This window comes from Camarhynchus parvulus, chromosome 2, assembly GCF_901933205.1.
Source record: "Camarhynchus parvulus chromosome 2, STF_HiC, whole genome shotgun sequence".
NCBI classification, from domain to species: Eukaryota; Metazoa; Chordata; class Aves; order Passeriformes; family Thraupidae; genus Camarhynchus; species Camarhynchus parvulus.
The window spans coordinates 125347316-125370307 of record NC_044572.1 but is presented as its reverse complement, the minus strand read 5'-3'; the positions used below and the strand labels follow the sequence as shown (position 1 = coordinate 125370307).

The following is a 22992-nucleotide window of genomic DNA, read 5'->3' as shown; positions in this document are numbered from 1 at the left end:
GAAAGGAATTTAAAAATAAAACTATTTATTTTCTTCTTAGCTTTGCAGTGCTCCCTGTTTTTTATCCATAATTTACTTAATTATGGATAAAATTTACTTCCTTACTTAATTTACTTTAATTCTGGTAAATTAGTTTCATTTTCTAAGCCTTCTTAGCTAGTCAAATAAACAGAGGGAAAACTATCAGTATTAGAAATATTCTTTACTGTTCAAGGATTTTCATGTGTTTTCCAAACAAGAATGGATGGAATAATATCCTTCTTGCACAAGATTGCTGGGTTGTGCCCCTCGCAGGGGAACGTCTGTGTGGGTGCGGGCAGGTCACTCCTTCATGAGTCTCGTAGGAGCGCCTCCACCTCGTCCACCGTACGCACAGTCCCAGATGTATATCGATCACACAACCAGGGAGAAGGAGGAACTCGAGGCACCAGTGCAGATCCAACTGGGTTTATTACAGGATGGCCCGAGGGTCCAAGGAGGGGAGGAAAGCCGGGGCGCAACCACAGTTAAACGGAGCCAATGTCAGGGTGAGCTCAAGCCACCGGGCTGGGACCAGGGTTTATAAAGGGGAGCGGGTAGGCAGGGCCAGGGTACAAATCAACCAGTGGGGAAAGGGCTCAGAGGAGGGGACAAGGTGGGGTGATTGGGAGTACACCTATAGGAATATAGAGGGTGGTCGTATGACAAGGTCCAATGGGGGAGTGGGGAACAGGGAATATTCCAGAAGGGAAGGAATGGACTACAAGTGATTGATGTTTATATACTAGAATCCTCCCAGGGCGCCCCCACCCCATCTTCCCTGTCCCCTCCTCCCACACAAGGTGACCCGGAAAGAAGAAGTAGACACTTGACAGCATTAAAAATAAAATGCTGAGGGCAAAATCTCATCTGTTCTCTTGGTGGTGAACTGGATGCAAGTTTTGTCACAGACACAAAGACGTTTTAATCCAATTATTTCAAAGTAACCATGGAACTTCAGTTTATAAAAATTCTGCTTCATCAGCATTCTTCACTGCAGTCAGATCTACTCTGCCTGATGCTCCATCTAAGGACAGCAAGGAGCCTACTACAGCCTTGAAAAAAGTAGGTGCAACAGCTTAGCAGGTGCAACACCTTAGCACAAGCACTAGCTGTTGATTATTCTAGGTGTAAACTTTTCAGATATGATCCTCCCAGCCACTGAGATTCCTGTGCAAGCACTTCACTTCATCAGGGCACATAGACGGAGCATGAGAGACAACAGGCATAACTTGAAACAAGGACTGAAGATAAGCAGCATATTTTTCTCTCTGGCACTGCTTGGAGTAGGAGGTTGGATAGACTAGAGAATTCTTGAGGTCCCTTCCAACCTGAATCGTGGTTATGAACATGCCAAAGAAAAAGGAATATGGTTATTGCTAGGACTTCCTTAGTGTATTTGAATGAATCAATACAGCAGTAGCTACTGTTTCTCCATCTGAAACCAGTGACTGCATCCCTTTTTGCTAAACATTCTGATAAAAGCACACAAGGATTTTTTTAAAAGTTTATATAAATTTTTAGACTTTATAAAAATGAAGACTATCACACCGAGTAAAACATATGTACACCTTGCACAAACCTGAATTTCTACTATTTCTTCAATAGATGTAAAAGTATTTCAGGTTATTTGAAGGAATACTACATCGGGGAAATCAGACCTTGAAATATCTTTGACTGTAAAGGAAACTAATTCAATTAGAGTCAAGGATCATATTAGGTACTGTATATTGTTTGAATCGCAAGCCAAGACATTGTTAAGGTGGGGTTTTTGTGGTTTGGTTTGGTTTTCTTCCAAATGTAAAAGTTCCTTTCTCTTTCCCTCTTCTATTTCAATGATTTGAACAAATATAGAGGAAAACTAGCTATAGAGAACAGTCAATGTGCCACAAATATATAATGAATTTGGAACAGGTAAAGGATAATTATTTTCTTGCTCACTCAATTACTATTAAAAAAATCCATGCTGTTGTTTTTTAAAAAACAAGGAACAGCATAAGAAGGAATGTGATTTTAAAGTTAACAAATCACGCAAATGGTTTGATAGCATCACTACATATGTGTTACAAATAATTTGACAAGAGACAGATAATTTTCTCAAAAGGAAATGTTGACTCAGATTTCTAGAAGTATTTCTTTTGGAGCAAGCATGTATCTTCAATCCTATCTAACATCGAGAAGTCAGGTTTGGCTAGGATACTAAATGCTTACTTTGAGCACACAGATTTTCAGCTTGTGTTAGAAAAGAATCAATCTAGTGATTTATGCTGCATTCCTCAATGCTTGGCTGGGGTGTAAGAGGCCACAATGCCAGCATTGGGGCCTTTATCTCATACCCATTGTTCAGTGTGACATCAATGGATGTGGAGTGAGGAGAATGTGCAGGAAGAAGATCCAGGCTCTGACCACAGCCTGAGATGTCAGAACTTGCAGCAAAAAGCATACAACAAGTAGTAGAATTTCAGGCTGGGGGGAGTACAGGGTGATGAGGGGTTGAAATGTAAATGTATGTCTTTTCTTAGCCTAGAAGGCATGGGCTGTTTTGTTGCATAGTGGCACACTTGCAAAGAATAGCATGTGCTCCAGGGTATTCTTCAAGTAAGGGCAAATATGGGCGGAAATATCACAAGCAGAAGCAAGTTTCAGACTGAGTCTGCCACATATAAATCAGATTTTAACATTCTGGTGATTCATGATGACACTCTGCTAAATCACTAGAACTGAACCCTAGACAGAGTCATCAGAAGATTGTGAAGTAGGGTAGAGCTGCCTCCAAACTAGTCAAAGGCCTCAAAATAAAGATTTAAAGACTATAGTCTAACAGTGGTATTGGGACAAAATAATTTTAAAAGGATCCATTATTAAGCTGTTAAAAAAAAATCCAAGCAGGCATTTTGCTGCCATACAAGATTTAAAATCTTCACAAGATGAAAAGTTCATGAGCGAAAAAAAACAAGTTGTGACAGCCATTGCCTGTTTAAATCTTCAGAAGGATAGAAGACCTCTTTGTCTTTTGCTTTATGCTCCTGGAATTGGTTTCAGACATTGTCAACACAAATGATGATGAATTTATTGTTTCCAATCTATAGTAGTGATCAAAACATTTCTATTCTTGACAAAGATTTCTCAAGAAACAAGACTAAACCACTTACATATTCTATCAGAGGAAGACAGTCAAAGAGAAGGCCAAGGTCTCAGCAGAGTTTTCTGAGGATGGAGATGAATGAAAGCACATGCTTCCAATTACAAATGCAGAAACAAGTAAGTGAAATCCTAGAAGTTTTATTAACTGATGTTATTCTAAAGCATTTTAGTTTCACAGATTGAACATATCATAGTTACAAACTGGTAGCTAATGGGAATCAGTGTCTTGACATGCAGTTTCTGCTTTGGAACTGCAATAGGCAGGGCCCCGTGAGGTTCCCCCTAAAAATACAGGAGTGGAGGGGAGGGATTGTTATTCAGAACAACCTATTCCCAGTTTTACCATCTGCTATCTCATGTTTAATATTTACATAAAGCTTAGAGAAAAAAGTAATTATGCATCCAGTAAGAAAACTATGCATAAACATTTCTCATAACATTATTTTACCAGTTTCTTCTCAGAAGTCAGTAACAGAAGAAAGAAGCTTGAAGCCAGGAATATGCTAATTGACGTGCACAGATATTAATCAAGAGACTTAAGAAGATGAGGGAAAGGAAAGGATTTGGTTTCCTGCACTGGAAGATGATATCCTCGTGCTAATTCACAGGAAATTACAGGAAATAAACAAGAAAGAGAAATGCAGATAATATCATCTGGGACTGAAGAAGAAAAGACTTGCCCCAAACCTTAACACGAATGACTTCAATAAAAGCCTTCCAAAACAGAAGTCAGGCAATTGCAGTTTCAAGAGCTCCCAAAGATATAGCAATCCTTAAATTGTTTTTTTGGCCTGTTTGAAGGGTTTGAAGAGCTGGCATAGCTACAGAAACTGGTAGGGAGAATCTTATTGTTAAATACATTTAAAAATTTATTTATAATATTTTTTAATGAATTGAATTAATTTTCTATATCTAAATCTATTTCATTTTAAATCCTGTTATGTCAACATGACTGAATAAACAAGGGATTCCTTCATACTGAGTAGATAATTTTGGAAAACATCCTGCATCACCTTCTTCTGTTTCCCCCACATACCAAGCTGTAACAAGATTTCCTATCTCCCAGCTACACAGTCAGGCTCTGTGTACAGGTCCAACCACTTCAGGGGCTGAAGAATCAGCAAGGAAAGCCATTGCTTGTAACAAAGCACAACAGGGAAGATGGAGATATCCTAGGTTTCATTTTGCAAATGTTCAATGTAGAAAGTAGTACCTCTGGGAAAAATTGAGGGAAGAAATGTCCCTTCACTACGGCATAAAAGCACCTAATATATAAATACTCAAATAATAAGTGTTTAATAAATACAATGCTGCAGATCTGCTGTCCTTTGCTACAGACAGCTGTGGGAGTGGGGCAGGAACCACATTATAGCTGACGCTGAGCAGCATGAGATTTCCAGGTTTGCCAGCAAAACTTCCTCAACTTTCTAAACTTCCAGGTGCAACTCGGCTAATAAAATGCTTGTCAGGTCTTTTAATCTTTACACATCATTAATCCCTACTCACACAAGAGTCTTAGCTCTTATCTCTCTTGTTTCTGAACAAAGAGTAGTTCTGGAAAAGTAAACAAAGAGAGCAGAGAAGCTGAGATCATAGTTGGGCCAATTAATGTGCAGTTTTAATTTCCATCAAAGTGCCAAGCACATTTTTCTTCCCTCTCTCCTACCTTAGTCTTTATTATGTGCAATCCACAAAGCTTCTCCCAGATTTCTCCACCATAATGTATTTCTTAATTGGACTTCATCCTAAAAAATCATATTCTTCTGTGACATCTAGAAATACAGCGCTAAAATGTTTGTGATGAAGCCAAATACTTAACTCATATTGTTGCAGGATGGATTCAGGGTCTGAACATTTCACTTGAAAAGGGCTTACCGAGTCTCATTGTTACCATGGAACACCTGCTCCCAGTCCACAGCTCAGAATCCTTCACTGGACATCTCCTATGATATCAGGAGCAGAAAAGGTTTTATTTTTAAAGCTTAAAGAAAACAGTTTCCCTTTTTGGACACAGGCTTGAAAACAGTGGTTTTATACATAGACTTAGAAAAGTTTACCTTTTTTCATAGTATTTTCCTGGTAAAGGATGTAAATGTCTAAACAAACACTGAAGAATGTACTTACATATGTAAGCTCTGGACCTTAACCAGAGATTAAATGAAACCGATGTTTATTGAAAAATAAAGTATTTGTGGGCATTTTCTGAGTCTTTATTAAATCTCAGTGCGCATTGGAAGTTTAAATGTCAGAATCTTAGTAAAAATATCAAGAATTTTTCAGTCTTAACATTTTGAATTCAGATTTAAACCACAGGAATCTCAGTTTATGGGAAGGATTGAAGAATGGCATAATTAAAATCTAATTAGCTCCACAAAGGAGGCTGCTATGGATGAACAAAAGAGACTCCTTGATGTCAGGGACAATAAAATACAGATTAGTTTGGAAAGTTTAGGTATTTTCTTTAGATATTTTGAATTATAAGATATCCTACATATGAAAGATAAACATTAATTTGTAGAAAACAGTTTCAGCAGAAGGTGAATAACAATGCAATTATAGAGCTACAAAAATCTAAATTCTCTTTATCTATTGGTCTAGAAGGTATGCACTATAAAATTGTGACAGTTCTGTTTAATAGAAGCCCAAAGCTATTACAGTCAGAGGGCAACTTAGTCTTTTCCAAAACAGCGTATTATAAGTGAAATTACGAGAAGAGTGGAAAAAATTATATGCTTGCTTTGTGGGGGAGGGTGTTGTGGTCTGTGTGTGTCTTTTGCTCGGACATTTGGAAAGGAGTGTTGAATGAAAGTCAAGATAATTAAATTGATCCAATAAAATGGTGACATTTTTTAACAGATTTTGATTCATTAAGAATGTTTTCATTCTGTGTTTATTCATAAGTCCAACATTCACAGTCATCAAAATAGCCTCAAGCCAGAAATGTTCACTTTTTTATTTTCCGTAGTATCTCATTATCATGAAGGCAGAGTCCCTGCATGGGTAAAGATGATAATGCTGGAGATATTATCCTGTGAAGGAGAAATGTATAGGAGGCATACACTGCCTAAGAAGCAGCTATAAATCTCATAAATTATTGCAAGAAGAATAGAGGAGAAATCTGGGGAAAATAGAATTAGGTACTGTCTTTTCAGCTCATGCAGCTTCAGGCTTCTAATACCTTTTTTACTGTGTCAGCCACAAAAAAGTATTATCCTGGACATTTCAGAAGATTAAACTGAAGAATGATCACACATAACTTATCACTGAATACCAAAACACTTTGGTATAATCTAAAAGTACCTTCTAAAATATACTAACATATCTCAAAAATGTACCAATAGCTCTGTGACTCATGTTGCATTTTGACAGAATAAATATTCTACAGACACTTTTAATAATAGTTATTAAAATTTTGAAAGCAAGCGAACTTAAGCAAGCATGTTACTATGCTAATTATCTTAGTAAAGTAACTCCCTCAAAGATAGCCTACAGTTTTAAAGTAAGGTCACAAGGAAGATTATATTCATAGGTCCATAAATAAATTTGGCAGATAATCAAGCTAAAGGTTGAGTTTCATGCTACAAGACAAGGGACCCCGCATGCTTCTTTGTGTTTGTAGCGTTCAGTTTTCCACCTACTCTGTCTCAGGAACCACCTGTTTACCTTTGGATTAATCAAGCAAATATAAATGTTAGAGAAAAAAAGCAACCAAACAAACAAAAAAACCTGCTGCAAATCCAAATCCTCCTATGGTTTTTGTTCCACTGATTAATTATAAGAAGTTTCATCACTTGAAAAAAAAACTCAAGCCACTATAGATTATGGAAGATTTAGAGACTATTCAATTTGAAACATAGCTAGAACATATTCTTAGAAAACACGTCTTCACCTTTTAGTTGACTTTAACAATCAGTTGACAGTAGCACTAATTTGATTTAAAAAAATAATACTCTAATGAATGCATTTTCTCTGCAAGTTTTGGGCGTGACTTTAAACGCATTTTCAGAATTTCCCAATATGATCTGGACTTCTGACTGATAAACTAAGGGAAATAACAGCACCAAATTCATTGCTTCTCAGAGTGGCATGTGTTCTGAAAATATAAGCTGCCTTTTATATTTTATCAAAGCAAAGTCTATGCAAAAACAATTAAAGTTCTCCAGGTTTAGATCATATTGGATTCAAATCTCACAAGGGTGTACATTAGCACTAGAGTGACATATGGAATGCTATCAGCAACTGGAGAATTTCAGAAGGAGAAAAACTGTGGAAAAGTGTCCCTTGGATAACAGAAAAGAGAGATGACATTCTGGTTATAAGCAGAAACAAGCTGAACAGCTGTCCACCCCAGAGAACTAACTTTGAGAGTCAGAGAAACCAGGACACAGTTTAAAGAACATGTATTTCACAAGTCCAAGAAATGGTATGTGAGCTACAGATAAATAGAAAATTTATCAGAAACAAAATTACAACAAAAGAAAAATCCTCAATACTGCAAAAAAAACCACCTAAGTCATGACTCTATTTATTTATCTTTAATTATTTTTTTTCAAGTGTTTCAGGTTATTTACAAGCCTTTGTAAATAACCAAGGTCCTGAGAAGAATACCTTTAAAATATAAAAATCGAGAGAGCTTGCTTAAAAAGTATTTGTTTATTTGGCAAGACAAATATTAAACCTTGTATTCAATTCTTTGTATGTCAGATGAAGACTTGTTCATTAATACAAAAGTTATTACAGATTTGCCTGCTTACTGTGCTTTCAGGCCAGAGAGCAAGAATGAAAAAAATTACTCTTGCTTTGCTGAAAAAAAGTTGTGTAAGAATTATCATTTATATATCTATATTTATATTTTCATATATATAAATATATATGAGACTTTTATGTGACACATTAGACCTATGACATGACTTTAGTATTATTCATTCATGAGAAGACACTAGCAGCCAAGGGAGCTGTCCAGATACACCTTGGGGTTTAATATTATCAGCACATTAATTCAAAGGTCTAAATAGCATTAATTTATCCCTCTTCTACTGGGTAGACTTTCTGTGACAAACAGGTATTAGAATTATTTTTTTTAAGGAGCTTCCAAGAGAAGCTGTTGTTTTTACAATAATGAACTCTGAAAGTGTGCAAGCAAGATGATCTTCAAGGTCCCTTCTAACCCAAACAATTCTATGGTTGTATGACTTTTTCCCCCCTGGCCTAGTGGCGCATACCCCATCAAATTCAACAGAGGCTAATAGCTGTCTAGAAGAGCTAAAACCCTTAGTTTCACAGCTAAAATTCTAGATTTCTGATAGAAAACATAAGGTTCATCAGGTTTCTAAGAGGAAGTTTCTCACCCAACAGCTCCTTTCTGGACATGACACCAGCAAGGCCGTGATCCCTGGGGTCAGCCTTTACACAGTGGTTTCTCATTGCTGAATTTTCTTAGTGCCTTATAGCTTAAAGCTACTTCTCACCTGTGTCTTTCATGATGCAAAATGAGATCTTTGAGGCAATATTGGGATAGAAGCTGTTTTATACCTCCTGATATAAATGGGGGAGATGTGGGACTAACCTAGAAGAGAAATTTGAGATTTACATGGTTAGGTACAACTAGTAAGAGCCTGATAGACTCTATAGCTCTCAAAAACTATCTTAGACTCCAGTTCATAATTGCTTTTTGCTCATTAACTGAAAAAACAAACTTCTCATGTAATATCTTGTAATCTGTGTATTTCAATCAGATACTTCAAAGTATAACCTTGTCTCTTTATGGGAAGTACTATGAAACAACAGATTTTTTTTATGCTGAGCTTTTAGATTGTCTGCAGGAATTAACAGAGAAGTTCACTGCAAAATATAATTATGCACATTTTGAACATCCTGATCATGGAAAATGTCAAACTCCTATGCAGTTAAGAGGAAACAGACCAATTACTTATCTGCTCGCCTATCTACAAACACTGAATTTTCTTCATTAAAAGCGAGCAAACATAACTGGAATGAAGTTGTGTCAGGAGCTTTAGGCTAGAAATTAAGAAAAGATTTTTCACCCAAAGGGTTGTTGGGCAGTAGAACGGGCTCCTTAGGGAAGTGGTCACAACACCAAGTGTAACAGAGTTGAAGTGTTTGGATAACACTCTCAGGCATGTGGTGAGATTCTTGAGGATGTTGTGCAGGGCCAGGAGTTGGACTTTGATGGTCCATGTGGGTCCCTTCCAACTCCAGATATTCTATGATTCTATGATGCTTAATCCATATCAACCTTTGCTTTAATTATCTATGGACACAAAAAGATTACTGCTTAAATACATTGCATTTTTGCTCATAATTTTTTAAAGGGGTAATTTCTTAGAGTTTCAAATTCCAGGTTTTTATTGGACCAATTAGATCCAGTTGGAAAAAATTCCCTTCTCATAATGATACTCTGGTCCAGTGAATAAAAAATGAAAAGTAAAATTTGATCTTGAGAAGATAGAAAACTTGACAAACATGTTTTTGTAGAAAAATAGAATTCATCTTTTAAAATTGGTTGCCACTCTGCTGTGTGTAGCAGTAGAGATCAAGAGGGCATTTACAAATTATGGAAAGCAGAATGCCATTATATAGTGAATTTTTATAGATGTGCTTGACTAGAAAGAAATATGAATTTATAATTAATAATTTATAACAAGGATCCTTTTCCTGGATTTATTCTTCAAAGATAGCTGTGGGGTGTAACATACAGGAATAGTTTTCACTGGAGCAGTGAAGCTGTCTAAGCATCATTTTAAGAGCAAAATTGAAACGTTTCATAGCAAAAGACTCTAAATGTTTTATGCTCCCTTAGAAGCTTTTCCAACATTATAAAAACAATGCATAGACATTTTTCTATCAGAAAAAGTACTAAAGCATAAAGTCTCATTCAAAAGATTTCTGAAGGTCCTTCATTTAAAGTCTAATCATTAAGTCAAAATAGAAAAGCTATTTAAAAAACTGTAAAAAAAATCTGGGTTACCTTTTAGTTTACTACTTTGTAATAGAATGAACAGTCAAATGTTGTCATGAAGATGAAAGACATGTTGAAAAATACATTTCTTCATGAAAATGTTCTTTAATGAATATAATATTTCTATGCATATGGTAATCCTGTAGTTTAAGCACAGTAACAAATACTCGGGGCACAACATTTTATTTCATATTTTAAAATGTTAGTTATTTCAATTTATAAATTATTCATTGTGAATATTTTACTGCTTCGTTAAGCTAGTGGAATTTGGAAAGAATATTCTTTTCATCATAAAACTTTCTACCACATAGTCAGTACCGGCTTAAATAACTTTATGTTGGATTCCATTATTTTTTAAGTCATGGCCAGACCTTGCCTCAGTATCTCCAAACTGATAATGAAACTGCTCTCCATTGCTTTTATGTTATTTTGATTTTTAAGTCAGAGTATAGAGTGATAATGTGGAAAAAATAATCTAAAAATGTAGGGGAAAAAAGGTAGAGAAATTAAATTATCTAGCAGATGTAGCGAATGCACATAAGAAATAATATAGCCTTTCTTGCTCTGCATTCTATGAAATGTTATTATCCATCTGTGGTACTCTCAGAAAATCTTAGAAATTTTCACTGGACCTGAGACTATGCGAGTTATACTCACATAAACCAGGGCCAGACTTTCATTAAAGGGTAACTTTATTCAGTATTACTAACCTGTGAAGAGCTGTGGAGGTGACAATTTTAAATACACACACACACTTTTTTTTTCTCGATTTTATAATATGTCACTAATAAAATGCAATGAGTCTTGACAACAAAAAATACTTACATAAGAGGCTCACATCAAGCAGGGAAGCAGCATTAGTTTTGAAATTTAATTATACAGGACTTTGCTAGAATCTCTACATTCAGATCCTATATCCAATGGGAAGTTCATTTTGATATTTCCAGGACAGAATTTTAAAAATAATTTTGAAGCCAATGTAATTACCTTCAGAAGCACAATAAAAATGAAACAAAAATACCCTGAGTACCAAAGATCCCTATCTGGCTATTTCTGACCTTGTGCATAGATAAATTTCCTTGAAAATCAGAGCAGCAGAAGGAGAATTCAAACATCCATCCAAGGGCATTTGGGATAGATTGTCTGCTTGTACTGAATAATATACCCCATTGCTTTATAGGAGATCCTCCTATTAAATTTCAGTTGTCACCAGCCAAAAAAATAAATATAATGTGGGGCTTGTGCAATTACCTTGATTTTATCTGATTTCTATTCTTGGACATTTTTATGGTCTCAAAGAATTCCTGTTCACTTATTGGTTTTCATCAGAAGGAATGAAATAACAGTGAGGGCACTGTTTCACTTTGGGATTTTTTTTCCTTCTTTTATGTGCAAAGAATACATTTCCACAAAAAAGTATCTCAAAAGCACAATTCACAACTGGCTTTCAGCATGAAACAGCACAACACACAAAACGTGTTGGAAAATTAGTCTGGTTTCGCACAGTGGTTTTCAAATGCTGTGATAAGAGTTCTTTTCCTAACCAAAGACTGAACGATGGAAGTATATTGTCTTGAAGGAAAGATCTGCCTTTTTTGTTATTCCATGTGTCATTACAAGCTTTAGACATTAGAACAAGTTTTATATAAATGATGCACTCTGCAAGAACTGCCTTTACTCTAAGAAAAATATCAGAAGTAAGATAAGATAGCTAGGCAAAAAGCACTCTAATTTAAAATCTGTCAGAAATAAAGAGTCTCCTGGTGAGATACTCTGTGACAAGGTCTTAGATATGCAATCACATCCAAACCACAACTTCTGTATACGAGTAACAGCTTCAACTCAATTGCTTTTATAGCCCCTTATTTACACCAGAATTGAATTATATCTACTAAAGAGCAAACTTTATCACTGCCTGTGGCTGAAGAAGCAAGTGCTGCTGAGCTGTACAGAGACTTAACCAAGACAGTAACCAGGACAATTTACCTTAGTGTTCACCTGGCAAAGGCAGCAGAATACTATAATCAAAGTCAATAGGATTACACTAGCAATCAGAACTACAGAGTTAGATTCTCTGCTATGCTATACCCAGCAGATTTGTTCATCTATGTCTACATGGGGAATTTGAAATAAGATCTGAATGGTGGCATTATATTTTGTGGTGTAAGCATAAGAAGCATATCACCTGTAGAAATGGTATTCCCATTTTTACAGCCTTCCTGAATAACAAATCTGGTCTCCTGATTGAACAATTTCCATCACAGAGCCCAGTTCCCTATTAGTGGTAGGCATCTATCACTCTCTCATTTGTGTGTAGCACCATCTGTAAAGCAGCTCGTCTCTTTTCTCCAGTGCTGTGATCAAATACAGTTCCAGAACCTCCCTGCCATTGCAAATACAAACTTTTTTGTGGCCAGTCTACACCTAACACAAAGTAAGATAATGCAAAAAACCAAAGACCTTCATGATTATTATTATTATTATACTTAACAAATATTTATTATACACAAAAAATATTTTCGAAGCAATCACACAAAAGTCCAGGTTTTATTTCTTACGTAACCTCCAAAATATTTGAGGTTCATTAATGGCTGGTAAAAGTCCTTCTGCTCTTTCATGTTGATATGTTATCAAGTGGATACCAGAGCCCAGAAGCTTCCTCTTCTATTCTGTTGTAGAACAGAAGTATTTTTCCTCTGTCATGGAGAAATGCAATCATTTCAATGATAGACTAGAGAACACAGGCTGAATCAGCAGCAAAGATAAGATGAGCTCTCCAGTATTCACAGCCATTCTTGTTTGACTTGTAAGCTCTGAAAATTTCTACCAGAGTGCAAATTCCTCATGAACTCTAACCTATGGGAAGTACTAGGGTGCTGGAGAGGGACATCTTGTTCTTTCAAAATCACCAGAATTCTCTCACAAAATCTTAGTGTACCTTTAATCATAAAACTTGTCCTACCTCAGATTTCTCATCCATCATCAGATTTCTCATCTAATTTTCTGCTGAACTCAGAAATGGTATGAAAATTATTTGTATAGATTCCCAGTAAGAACAGTTGCCTGAGACCTGAGAATTTTCCTTACACAAAGAGCAACACCTCAAAGTATAACACTACATTTTAAAACTGAACAAAGCCTATAAGTACAGGAAAATTCAGATCTTCTTCACTTGTGAAGACAAAACAGAAGTTTTAATGGCTTTCCCTGCTGATCTTATCTTTCGAGGGAGATAAAGTTTTATATATCAAATGAAAATGATGATGAGATTCACAACAATTTAATTCATACACTTATGCTGGTATGTGTTCAAAGTCATCTGACCTGTTTTAGGAGTTGAAACAGCCTGTAAATACACTTTTTTCTTTATTTTTATTTCCACCAGAAGGAGCTGATACAAGAATCTAAGACTTAGACATTCCGGTTTTAAATGTCTAAGCTCTAAGACATGACTCACGGTCAAGATACTGTCATTCAGAGGAAGAGAATGGTAGAATTCAGTTTATCCTTGTCCATTTACCTTCTTCTCAGGTGCCCCTCTGAAGCTAACAGTAACAGTGCCTCAAATGTTACACATTTGAAGCCAACTATCAAAAGGCATATAATTGAAGTCTTGTGAAAACAATCAAATCCACTATTAAACCAAATTTATTTCTTCCTTCAGTTGATTTATTTCTTACTTCAGTTGATTCTGTGCAATTCCAACTGCAATTCTGCTGTCCCCAAGACCTTTTACAGATCTGAGGACTGTAGTTCAGATGTTTCTCCCAAGTTTCCCCAGTATACAAGTGACAAAAATCCATGTTAATCCTGGGCCTGAAATTCAAGTATCTTGAGATCACAGAATTCTGTGCTAAGTTTTGCAGCAATCCCACATTTTCATCACTGTCAATGTTGGGACAGTGGGAAAAACAAGACCCTACTGTCCTCAATATTGTGATTCTGTCCTCAAACCTAATAACAGTAGTACTGTCATTCTCTTATTTTAAGACAGAGAATAAGCCATAAATCAGGATCATGGCACTGGAAGGTGGAGTCAAAGGAGCCCACAGATCTTAAGTAAGATCTCCTTCTTTCCTGTTCTGGACAAGAATGTGCTATGTCCCTGTACTTTCCCCACAAAAATTACTGAATTTATTCCAGCAGAGCAAAGGAAAACAAGGAAGGAGAAGTCTAACCCCACTGTAATCAGAAAACACCTTTTTACATTCTTTTTACCAAATTTCTAAAACAATCCAGATCCCAGCATCCAAATCCAAGAAATTCCATAGATGTTGAGAAGGATCAAGCAACATACATAGGCATGTAATAGTCCCAGTGCACTTTGAATTAATTATAAAACCAGCAGGAACTCATAAAGCATTGCACAGAACAGCAACAACAATTATTCTCAACTGTAGGCCCAGCTGGTTCCTAATCTTAAACCAGCATGAGTTTCGCCAATAACCATGGCAATACCAGAGAAATAAATACCTTTGCTTAACACAATCATTATTTACTTGCATCCACCCCACTGATGTAATTTAACTTGCACTCCTTATTCTATCTGCTCTCCTCATGTCTCCCAGCCAGGGTATCCAGGACATATGACACTAAAGTATATGCTGAATAACTGCATTGTTCCCACACTGCAGAAAATCCACCAGCTAGAGCTGGGAGCACTGAATTGAAAAGTAACATGCAAAAGTTTGTATAGGTCTCTCTTATTTAATTAGTTTACCTCATAGACTGCATATAAACTTGTGTATAATGTAAAGAATATCATCAGTCATGACAGTATTGGGGACTATGATTTGTATCAGGAAAGATGATCTCATAGCAGGTAACTAGAATTTAATTTTTATAAAATGAATAAAAAATACAGTTTGCCAATCACAACCCTAAAGTTTTCAAGGAATGGGAGAAAAAAAAAAAAAATCTGAGTGCAACTGAGTCAGAATATGAAATTTTCATATCTCCAGGCTGTAAATTCAAGAGAAGGGGTAGACTGGTAATTGCTAGAAATCAAATGGAAAGTAAGTTGTGACATTCTGTCAAATTCCACCTGCAAATGCAAAATACTGATAAAAATAAACTCAGCTCAAGCCGTCTGTATCCACAATGCATCAAAAATAGGAGATTGAGGTTACTTTCTCAATGTAATAAAAATGAATCTCTTTAATAGATTCAAACTAAAAAATGCTTTTTGCGATTCTAACTACTGTATTAATCACACTTCCTACATTCAGGAATGCAGAGTAGCATTTTGAAAAGTGTCCAAGATTTTTCACTGACCAGACTTTAAGTTCTCTTTAAAAGTTTGGTTTTAGATCAAAGGAGATGTGCAGAACAGCAGTTCCCAGCCATCACTGGTCCTTAAGTAATAATTCTGTGAAAGCAGCATTTTTGTAGCAGCTCTGCATTGTGTCTTTCTGTGATCAATTTTAAGTTTTCAGTTGCTCCTGAATGCGAGCAATATCACAGGATCATAGACAGCATTTCCCCTCAATCTACAAACTGGCTTTGAATCTACTTCAAGAGAAATAAATTAAGTTAGATATATCAGTTTTACTAAAGGCATCTTAGACTACTAGAGCTTTACTTTTAGTGTGTGTATTCATTGTTCACACCCAGTCATCCAAGGTGATACAGGAAGATGGGTTCCAATTCTTCCACGGAACCCCACCAATTTCTGTGAAGCTTTTTTCAAGCATCTAGTCATATGACTAACACAGAGTTACAGCTCTTTGCACCACATTCTTTCTGAAACAAAAACAGATAGGAAAGTACCATTTTTCTCTACATTTGCATTTTATTGGCTCTAATATAGCAGAGTTTCTCTTAAGATTCATAGTAGTACCGTTTGTTTGTTTACATGTTTAATATGATGGAATTTTTTAAGATAAGCACCAACATGCTTCTCTTCATATAACACTTCTTTAACTCACTCTTGATCATCCTTTGTGCTTTTTTCTTTAAAGTTTTGCAATAACATCTTTAAAAATTTTTGCATAATTATTTGGCAGAATGTCATTGCAATGACTTCTGCAATCTGTGCAAGATCTTTGGAAAGTATTATTAGTTCTGGAAAACAGGACTTTTTGTGACCCAGAGGAGTGAAGATCTCTAGCTTGTTTAAAAGTATAAAAAGATTTTCTGAGAAAAAATTATTACACTTTGTTTCCCACTCAGACAAAAGGGAGAGGGGGCAAACAGAAAGGAGGTTTTTGAAGTTTCCATCAGATGGTATACACTTTGCTGCCATTTCTGGTGAGATGGTAGTATGCGAATCAGTTCTTCTCGGATAAATTATGACTCTCCCCTCACTGAGATTACTGCTGAGATTACTTATCTGAGATTTGCTGCTGTAATCTTTCTCTTGTAAGTATAATGCTTTACTGGACAGAATATGGGCAGATGTCATTGCATGTATCTCACATGTTATTTTATGCTTATTGTAGGGGAAGAGGAGTTGAGAGGAGGGAGTGGATTATTTTACTTACTGCACCAACTTTAAATCAGTACAAATTTCCAGTGTAAGCAACACCTTACCTGACTTCAGCAATCACACTGTAGTGTCTAAGAGGAGCTTTTCACACAGAAGTAAGAGCCAGACTGCTCTAAACTCTTTCAAGCTCTGAGAAGGCATTGGGAAAACTGGGATGAGAAAACACAACAATGAGCAACACTTGAGCTTTGTGAGAAACCAACAAACTCCTGAGTGGAGAACTGCAGAACACCAGTTAGTGGAAGTAGACTGCCCAGCTAAAATGCCTAGAATGACTTTGGTTTTGTGTGCAAGAAGAGTAAAATCTATTTTCATATACTTAAAAAAAGTAAATGCATTAAAGTGGCTTATATCCAAAACCAGAGAGTTTTTCATTTACAAACCAAGATCAGTGCTGCAGCTGACTTATATTCTTAAACGATGATTAGATCAAATGTCAGATTTAAGTGACCTAAATTTCCATGGATGATGCAGACAGTCAGAACTGCACCACTGAACAAGGAAAATACCCTGATAATGCTAAATTGATGTGAAATAATGCTAAATTGATGCTGGCAAGCATTCACTGCTATTCCATTTCTTTCAGATAGTCCATTAAATCACTTGTAAATAGCAAACCACCTACCTTCAGAAGGAAAATAGAGAATTTAAAAGTACATTAAAACATTCCCAAATAAGGAAATGATAGAATTAAGATTGCCCATAAAACCTTGATAGGCTTCCCTGTGTGTGGTGATAAGATCCCTTGGTCCTCAGGACATCTGTCTCATTCATTCCTAAAAGGAGACTACTAATTAATAGAAAGAGCATATATACCATGCCTTGTTTTGTCATAACTGAATTTTTTTTCTAGTTATTTTTAATTTGGTAAGGACTGTAAGGACTTAAAAATCACAGTTGCCAGTCTCATACACTGTTAAAATCACAGAAGAACTTTGCAGAAGGGAGCAGCAGGGTGGCACTGGTTGCAAGCAAGGGTTCCCTCTATGGCAAACTGGGTGGAACAGCAGCTGCTTGTACTCAAATCACTGGTATCACCCCAAGTTATGGGACTAATGGCGTCCATGACCACCAAAGCTCCCCTCCCCACACACACTCACTCCTGCTCCCAAATATGCCTCCATGGACTCCTGGAACCTGAACTATAAGTTAAGCCACCTGACAAGAACACAAGATAAGATAAAGGTGGTACTATTGACCAAACCTTTTGTGGTTTAAGCCCAGCCAGCACCCAAGCCCCAGGCAGCAACCTGTGGGGAGCTGTTGCCTGTGGGATGGACTCACATTGGAGAAACTCATGGAGAACTATGTCCTGTGGAAGGCCCCCCCCAGTGGAGCAGAGCAGACTCTTTTCTCTGAGTAGCAGCAGAAAAATGTGATGAACTGACCATAACACCCATTCCCTGTGTCCCTGCACTGCTGCTGGGGAGCAGGTAGAGTTGAGAAGGAAGGAGAAGGGAGGGAGAGGTGGGGTTTTTAAAGTCTTATTCTAGTTGTCATTATCCAGCTCTGATTTTGTTAGCAAAAAACTCAAGTAATATCTCTAATTCTAGCCTGTCTGACCTGTGCTGGCATTTGGTGAGTGATCTCTCCCAGTCCTTATCTAAACTCATGAACTCTCTGCTATATTTTCTCTCCCCTTTTCAGCCATCGAGGGCAGTGAGAGAGTGGCTTTATAGGACGCTGGGCTGCCAGCCAGGATCCACCCACTACATGATTTTGGCATATGGTCTTGTCTGTACCTAAATTCAGGTAGAGGCATCTCTCAATAACTCAATCATCACACTAACCTTAAAACTGTTCTCTGAAGGGGATGATTAAATTCTTCTGCTCATCCTGTGGTGCTCTTCTTTCTAACAGGTGTCTGAGAACTGATACTTTTTTCCCTTAAAATTTCCCTGTCTGACAATGATTGAGGATAATCCCCATTTTACAAATAGAGAAGGCAATGAGCCAAATCTCACCAATTCTGTACACTTGGTGATGTCCTTAACACTTGACTCCTCTCCTAGGTGTTCCACGAGGACTTCCCCACACAATCACATCTCAGAGAGTGACAAGCATCTGCAAACTACAGTTCAAGGCCTTCAGTCAGGCCCCAGGAGACAAAATATGAGACATTTGGGGATCAAAATAAGACTGGCTTTAGTGGCTTGCCTACTATCAAAAGGAGCTCTGTGAACCAGGCAGAATTAGCAATCAAGGTGAATGCATATCATTTGGAAGAAGTCTTGGCTTGCAATGCCATCTTATTCCATACTTTGCTTATAACTGAGGTGGTGAAACCATAAACTGCAGTGTCCTTCACACACACTACAAACCTAAATCATGATTACACTGGTCACAACTCAACACCACATAGTGGATAATTAATCCTAACCTATCTAAATCCTAATCAATTAATTCTAACCAGTCTTATCCTAACCTATTCTAATTTAGAGCTGTGTAGCATTATAATTTCCAAATTTAAGAGTTCAAGCATGAATTTAAAAAAAGCCAGAACAGACAAATCTCACTGTGTGACACCCCACACAGCATTTTGGCAGTGTTTTGGAGAGGCATTAGGACTTTCAAAAACTCCTGCATTAAAACACTACTTGTTTCAAATCAGTCTATTATGTCATTCAGAATCTCTCACTGTACAGTATCCGAATTTCTAAAATATATGTAGAGATACTGTATCAAAGTTTTTAATTTATATAGAATTGCCTAATTGAGGAAATGTGAGCATTTTTAGTTGCTCTTAGCAGGCTTGGATTTAAGACTTTAAGGATTCATAAGTCTTAAGAAACAAGTTTCCCAAACTTTTCTGGTCATTTCTAAGATCTGTTTAGAGACACGTCACAGAGAGAATCATTTGAAATGGTCTCACCACAACCTCAAGTTACTCTCCTAAAATATCCTTCAAGTATTTTCTTTAAAGCTGGCCTCTAAGCCTCTGACCATAAGAATGCCTTTGAAGCTCCATAGCAGGAACTGTGGAGTCTCTCACTGGTGTTACTCAGAAATCCAGTAATTTGAGGAGCAGATCTTGAAAACAACTCAGTAAAGCTCCAGACAGCTGCTTTGTTTTTTCCCAGTGCAGCTTTATCAGGCTTGTTTGTTGCTCATGGATTTTGCATGTTCTGTCTAGTTTTAGGACTAGATGAAAGAGCTTGGGACAATTAATTATTTCAGGTGGTCCACAGAGATGCAGTAATACTTTCTTTCACACAGTAGACCAGTTGTCATTATAGACATTTCCCAGATCCCCTGCACAATACTGGATGACAGATAAGTTGCACCCACACAGCCTTCTGCCTAAAGATGCCAACACATAGTAGAGATGGTTAAATTTCTTTTCAGAAAGTTCTTCATCAACCTATTAAGATCTCCTGATAGAACTGGTAGAAAGCTATATAGACATGCGAAAGAGCAGGTATCTTGTCCAAAAGGCAAATTAATATGAGTCCCCGAGTCAAGAGTAACTGTACTAATAAATAGAATTAATTTGCTTTATGTATTGGTACATAGAGTTGGTTTGGTACCATGCAGGATCATGTATATTGTATAGTTTATAAATGTGTCCTGCTCATCATGGTTTCCCTAGACAAAAAACATGTCCTGCAACAGGCTGACAAATATCTGAAGAAGTGGCACTAGAAAATGAATTGATAAAATGTTGTTTCTGATTCTTTTTGGGGAATCAAATCTGTCTCAAATGATGTTAATGTAAATTACTGTGGCAAATGTGACATCTCTGTCTGAGAGCATGTTAATGTAATTTACTATAGTGAATATCACATCTCCATCTGCTAAAGCAATCTGTTAAAATTCACTAAGATTATTATCTTCAAGAGGAAGAGGTTTTTAATCTTTCAGGTTGTTGTTTTTAATCTTTCAGGTTGTTGTTTTTAAGTTTTTTCCAATGGAAGTATTATCTAACATGTGATGCTGACAGACCGCCTTTGATTAAATTAAAAATGGAGTATGTAAATTCCTAGCTCTTACCAGATCACTGTAAAACAGCAGCTGGTAGAAAGTTAAGGCCAGAATTTCAATAGCCCAAAACATTTTAATTTCAGACAGGACTCCTTCGTGAGTGGTAGATAGACACCAGTGCTATGAGAGTAATATGATAAATTTTATGTTTGCCTAAATTGCATCAACTTTTCACAAGTCTTTGCTTGGTATCAGAGACCAAAAAAATTCCAAAGTAAAATGTTCTACCTCAATAGGATACACAAAATTTAAAAAAAAATAGTGAAACATTGCAATGGATATGACTATTTCATTATTAGAGTTATGCAGTGTTTAAAACATAAGGATAAATCTTGCAGGCTCTACCACTGTGGAAATCAGGAATAAAAAGTCTGAAATATGTCAAGGAACCACATTTCTTTCCTGAGAGCTACCCAATCTGTGCTCATTATGCCTAATCTATAATAATATGGAAAGAAAGATGTTTTTACTACTAACTGAAGATACTTCACAGCTGAGTCTAAAAGAACATAATGTAACTACACAAAATATTATAAAATTCTATTTCAAAAAGGCATAATGTAACTGCACAAAATATTATAAAATTCTATTTCAAAAAGGCCCAAAATGGGTTTTAAAATACAGCAAATACTTAAATTCTGAAATTTTTTGTTGAAAAAAAATTTCACTTCAGATTTCTTTTATGTCCGCAACTAACAGGTATCACAGATTAGAATGAGACTTTCAAGAGAAAAATATATAGGATGCAATAGCACATCAACAGTTTTGATTAAAATAGATTGCACTGATCAAAATGGCCAAGTACCCCACTTTTAGATGCTTTTCCACTGTCTGGCTCTGGATTTGGATAGGATGGATAGAGAGCACAGAGGGTCTTGAAGACTGAAGTCAGAGACTGCAAAGCTTTGCAGTTCTGGGGATGGAGAATGAAAATGCTAGGATCAGTAGGAAAAGAAACTAAGAGGTACCTGCTATGGGAATGGAAGGCTTGCTTAATTTCCCTCTCCTCTTTCCCCTCAAAAGATGGCTTCCTTTACAGTACTGACAACTTCACAAAGTGAACTTTCAAAGTGAGACATCCGAAATACTTACAACCCCTGTTCCAGCCTCCTTCTAACTGGATCCGGCTCTGGGCAGCATCTTCACTTTGGGGTATTGACACCTGCTGGCCGACATAAAAATAGCAAACTGTTTTTTTCTCAGGAACACCGTCCCAGTGATGGGTGCATATGGTTTCATGTTCTCTCTCTGCCATATGTTAGAAACTTTCTGATTCAAACTGGTTGCAAGTAAAAATCATAATTTTAAAAATATCTTTAAAAAATATCTGGCTTGGATTTTGTTTTACTACAAATGCCAAGACACTGTGAACAGGGGAAACATTACCAAGTTCTCTCCAAATTCTCCAGAATGACATAAAGAACAAAATTAATCCTTGGTTTCTGATTTTCATGGATTCCAATAAATCCAAAGAACCACATACTCCGAATTTTGCTGGAAGATAATCTGAAATGAAAGAATAGGTCCATATACTGACTTTTATATTTCTGCTCTTCTTATGTTTATGAAAACTTTCACCTCTTCTTCAAATGTTTTATATTTATTTCATTTTAGAATCTAAATGAATTACAACATCCTTTTAAACACAAGTTAAATGTTTTCAGTGAAATGCTGGAGAGATTCATGAGGGAAAAACCACCAAGGGTCAGTAATTGCACAGGAATTACATTTGGCTAAATTTAAAAAGTTTAGAATCTGAGATATCATCAGAGGAAATATTGATGTTATTTTGCTTTCACGATTTGTGCAAGTTTTCCTGGGCATCCTCTTGTGGTTATTCTCAATGGCAGAATTTGAGTTAAATTGCCTTTTGGTATGGCCCCATACAAACATTCTTGACTACTGAAAAATATCTATTAACAAATGCAAGATAAATGCCATTACCAGTATCCTACATTTTGCAACTTCGGGCTTAAGGACATATTGATTTATATTCCTCTATAATCGCACCAAAATCTGAAGCTCACAAGAATTTTCTCCTTAACTCTACATCAAATAATCTCCCAGTAAATGTTATTCCAAATTCTAAAAATAAAGCTTTACACTAAGTATCCTACTATTGATAGTCACTTGCTTCTGAATGTTAAATATTCAAAACAGTAAGACAAACACATCAAGAATGTAAATTCTGTTCTCATGTTTAATGTACATTAAATCCCTATACAAACATCTTCATTTAAGAAAATGAAGAGTAAAATGGTTTAAATTAAATGCAGAATAATCCTTAGAGCATTGACAGGCTTTCATGATTTTCATAAATTTTCTTCAACATTTTTAAGTGTTCCTTTTAACCAAAAAAAAAACCAAAACCAAAAACAAAACC

The 22992-nt window shown here is 36.3% G+C and overlaps 1 protein-coding gene across 1 annotated transcript in view; it reads left to right on the top strand.

Moving 5' to 3' along the window:
* The first annotated feature begins 331 nt into the window (after positions 1 to 331).
* The window catches only part of CNGB3 (cyclic nucleotide gated channel subunit beta 3), a 110276-nt gene continuing 87615 nt past the window's right edge, over positions 332 to 22992 (top strand). Inside the window, exon 1 of the mRNA XM_030964460.1 lies at positions 332 to 527. Coding sequence (XP_030820320.1) covers positions 332 to 527 — 196 coding nt within the window. The remainder of the gene's footprint in view (positions 528 to 22992) is intronic.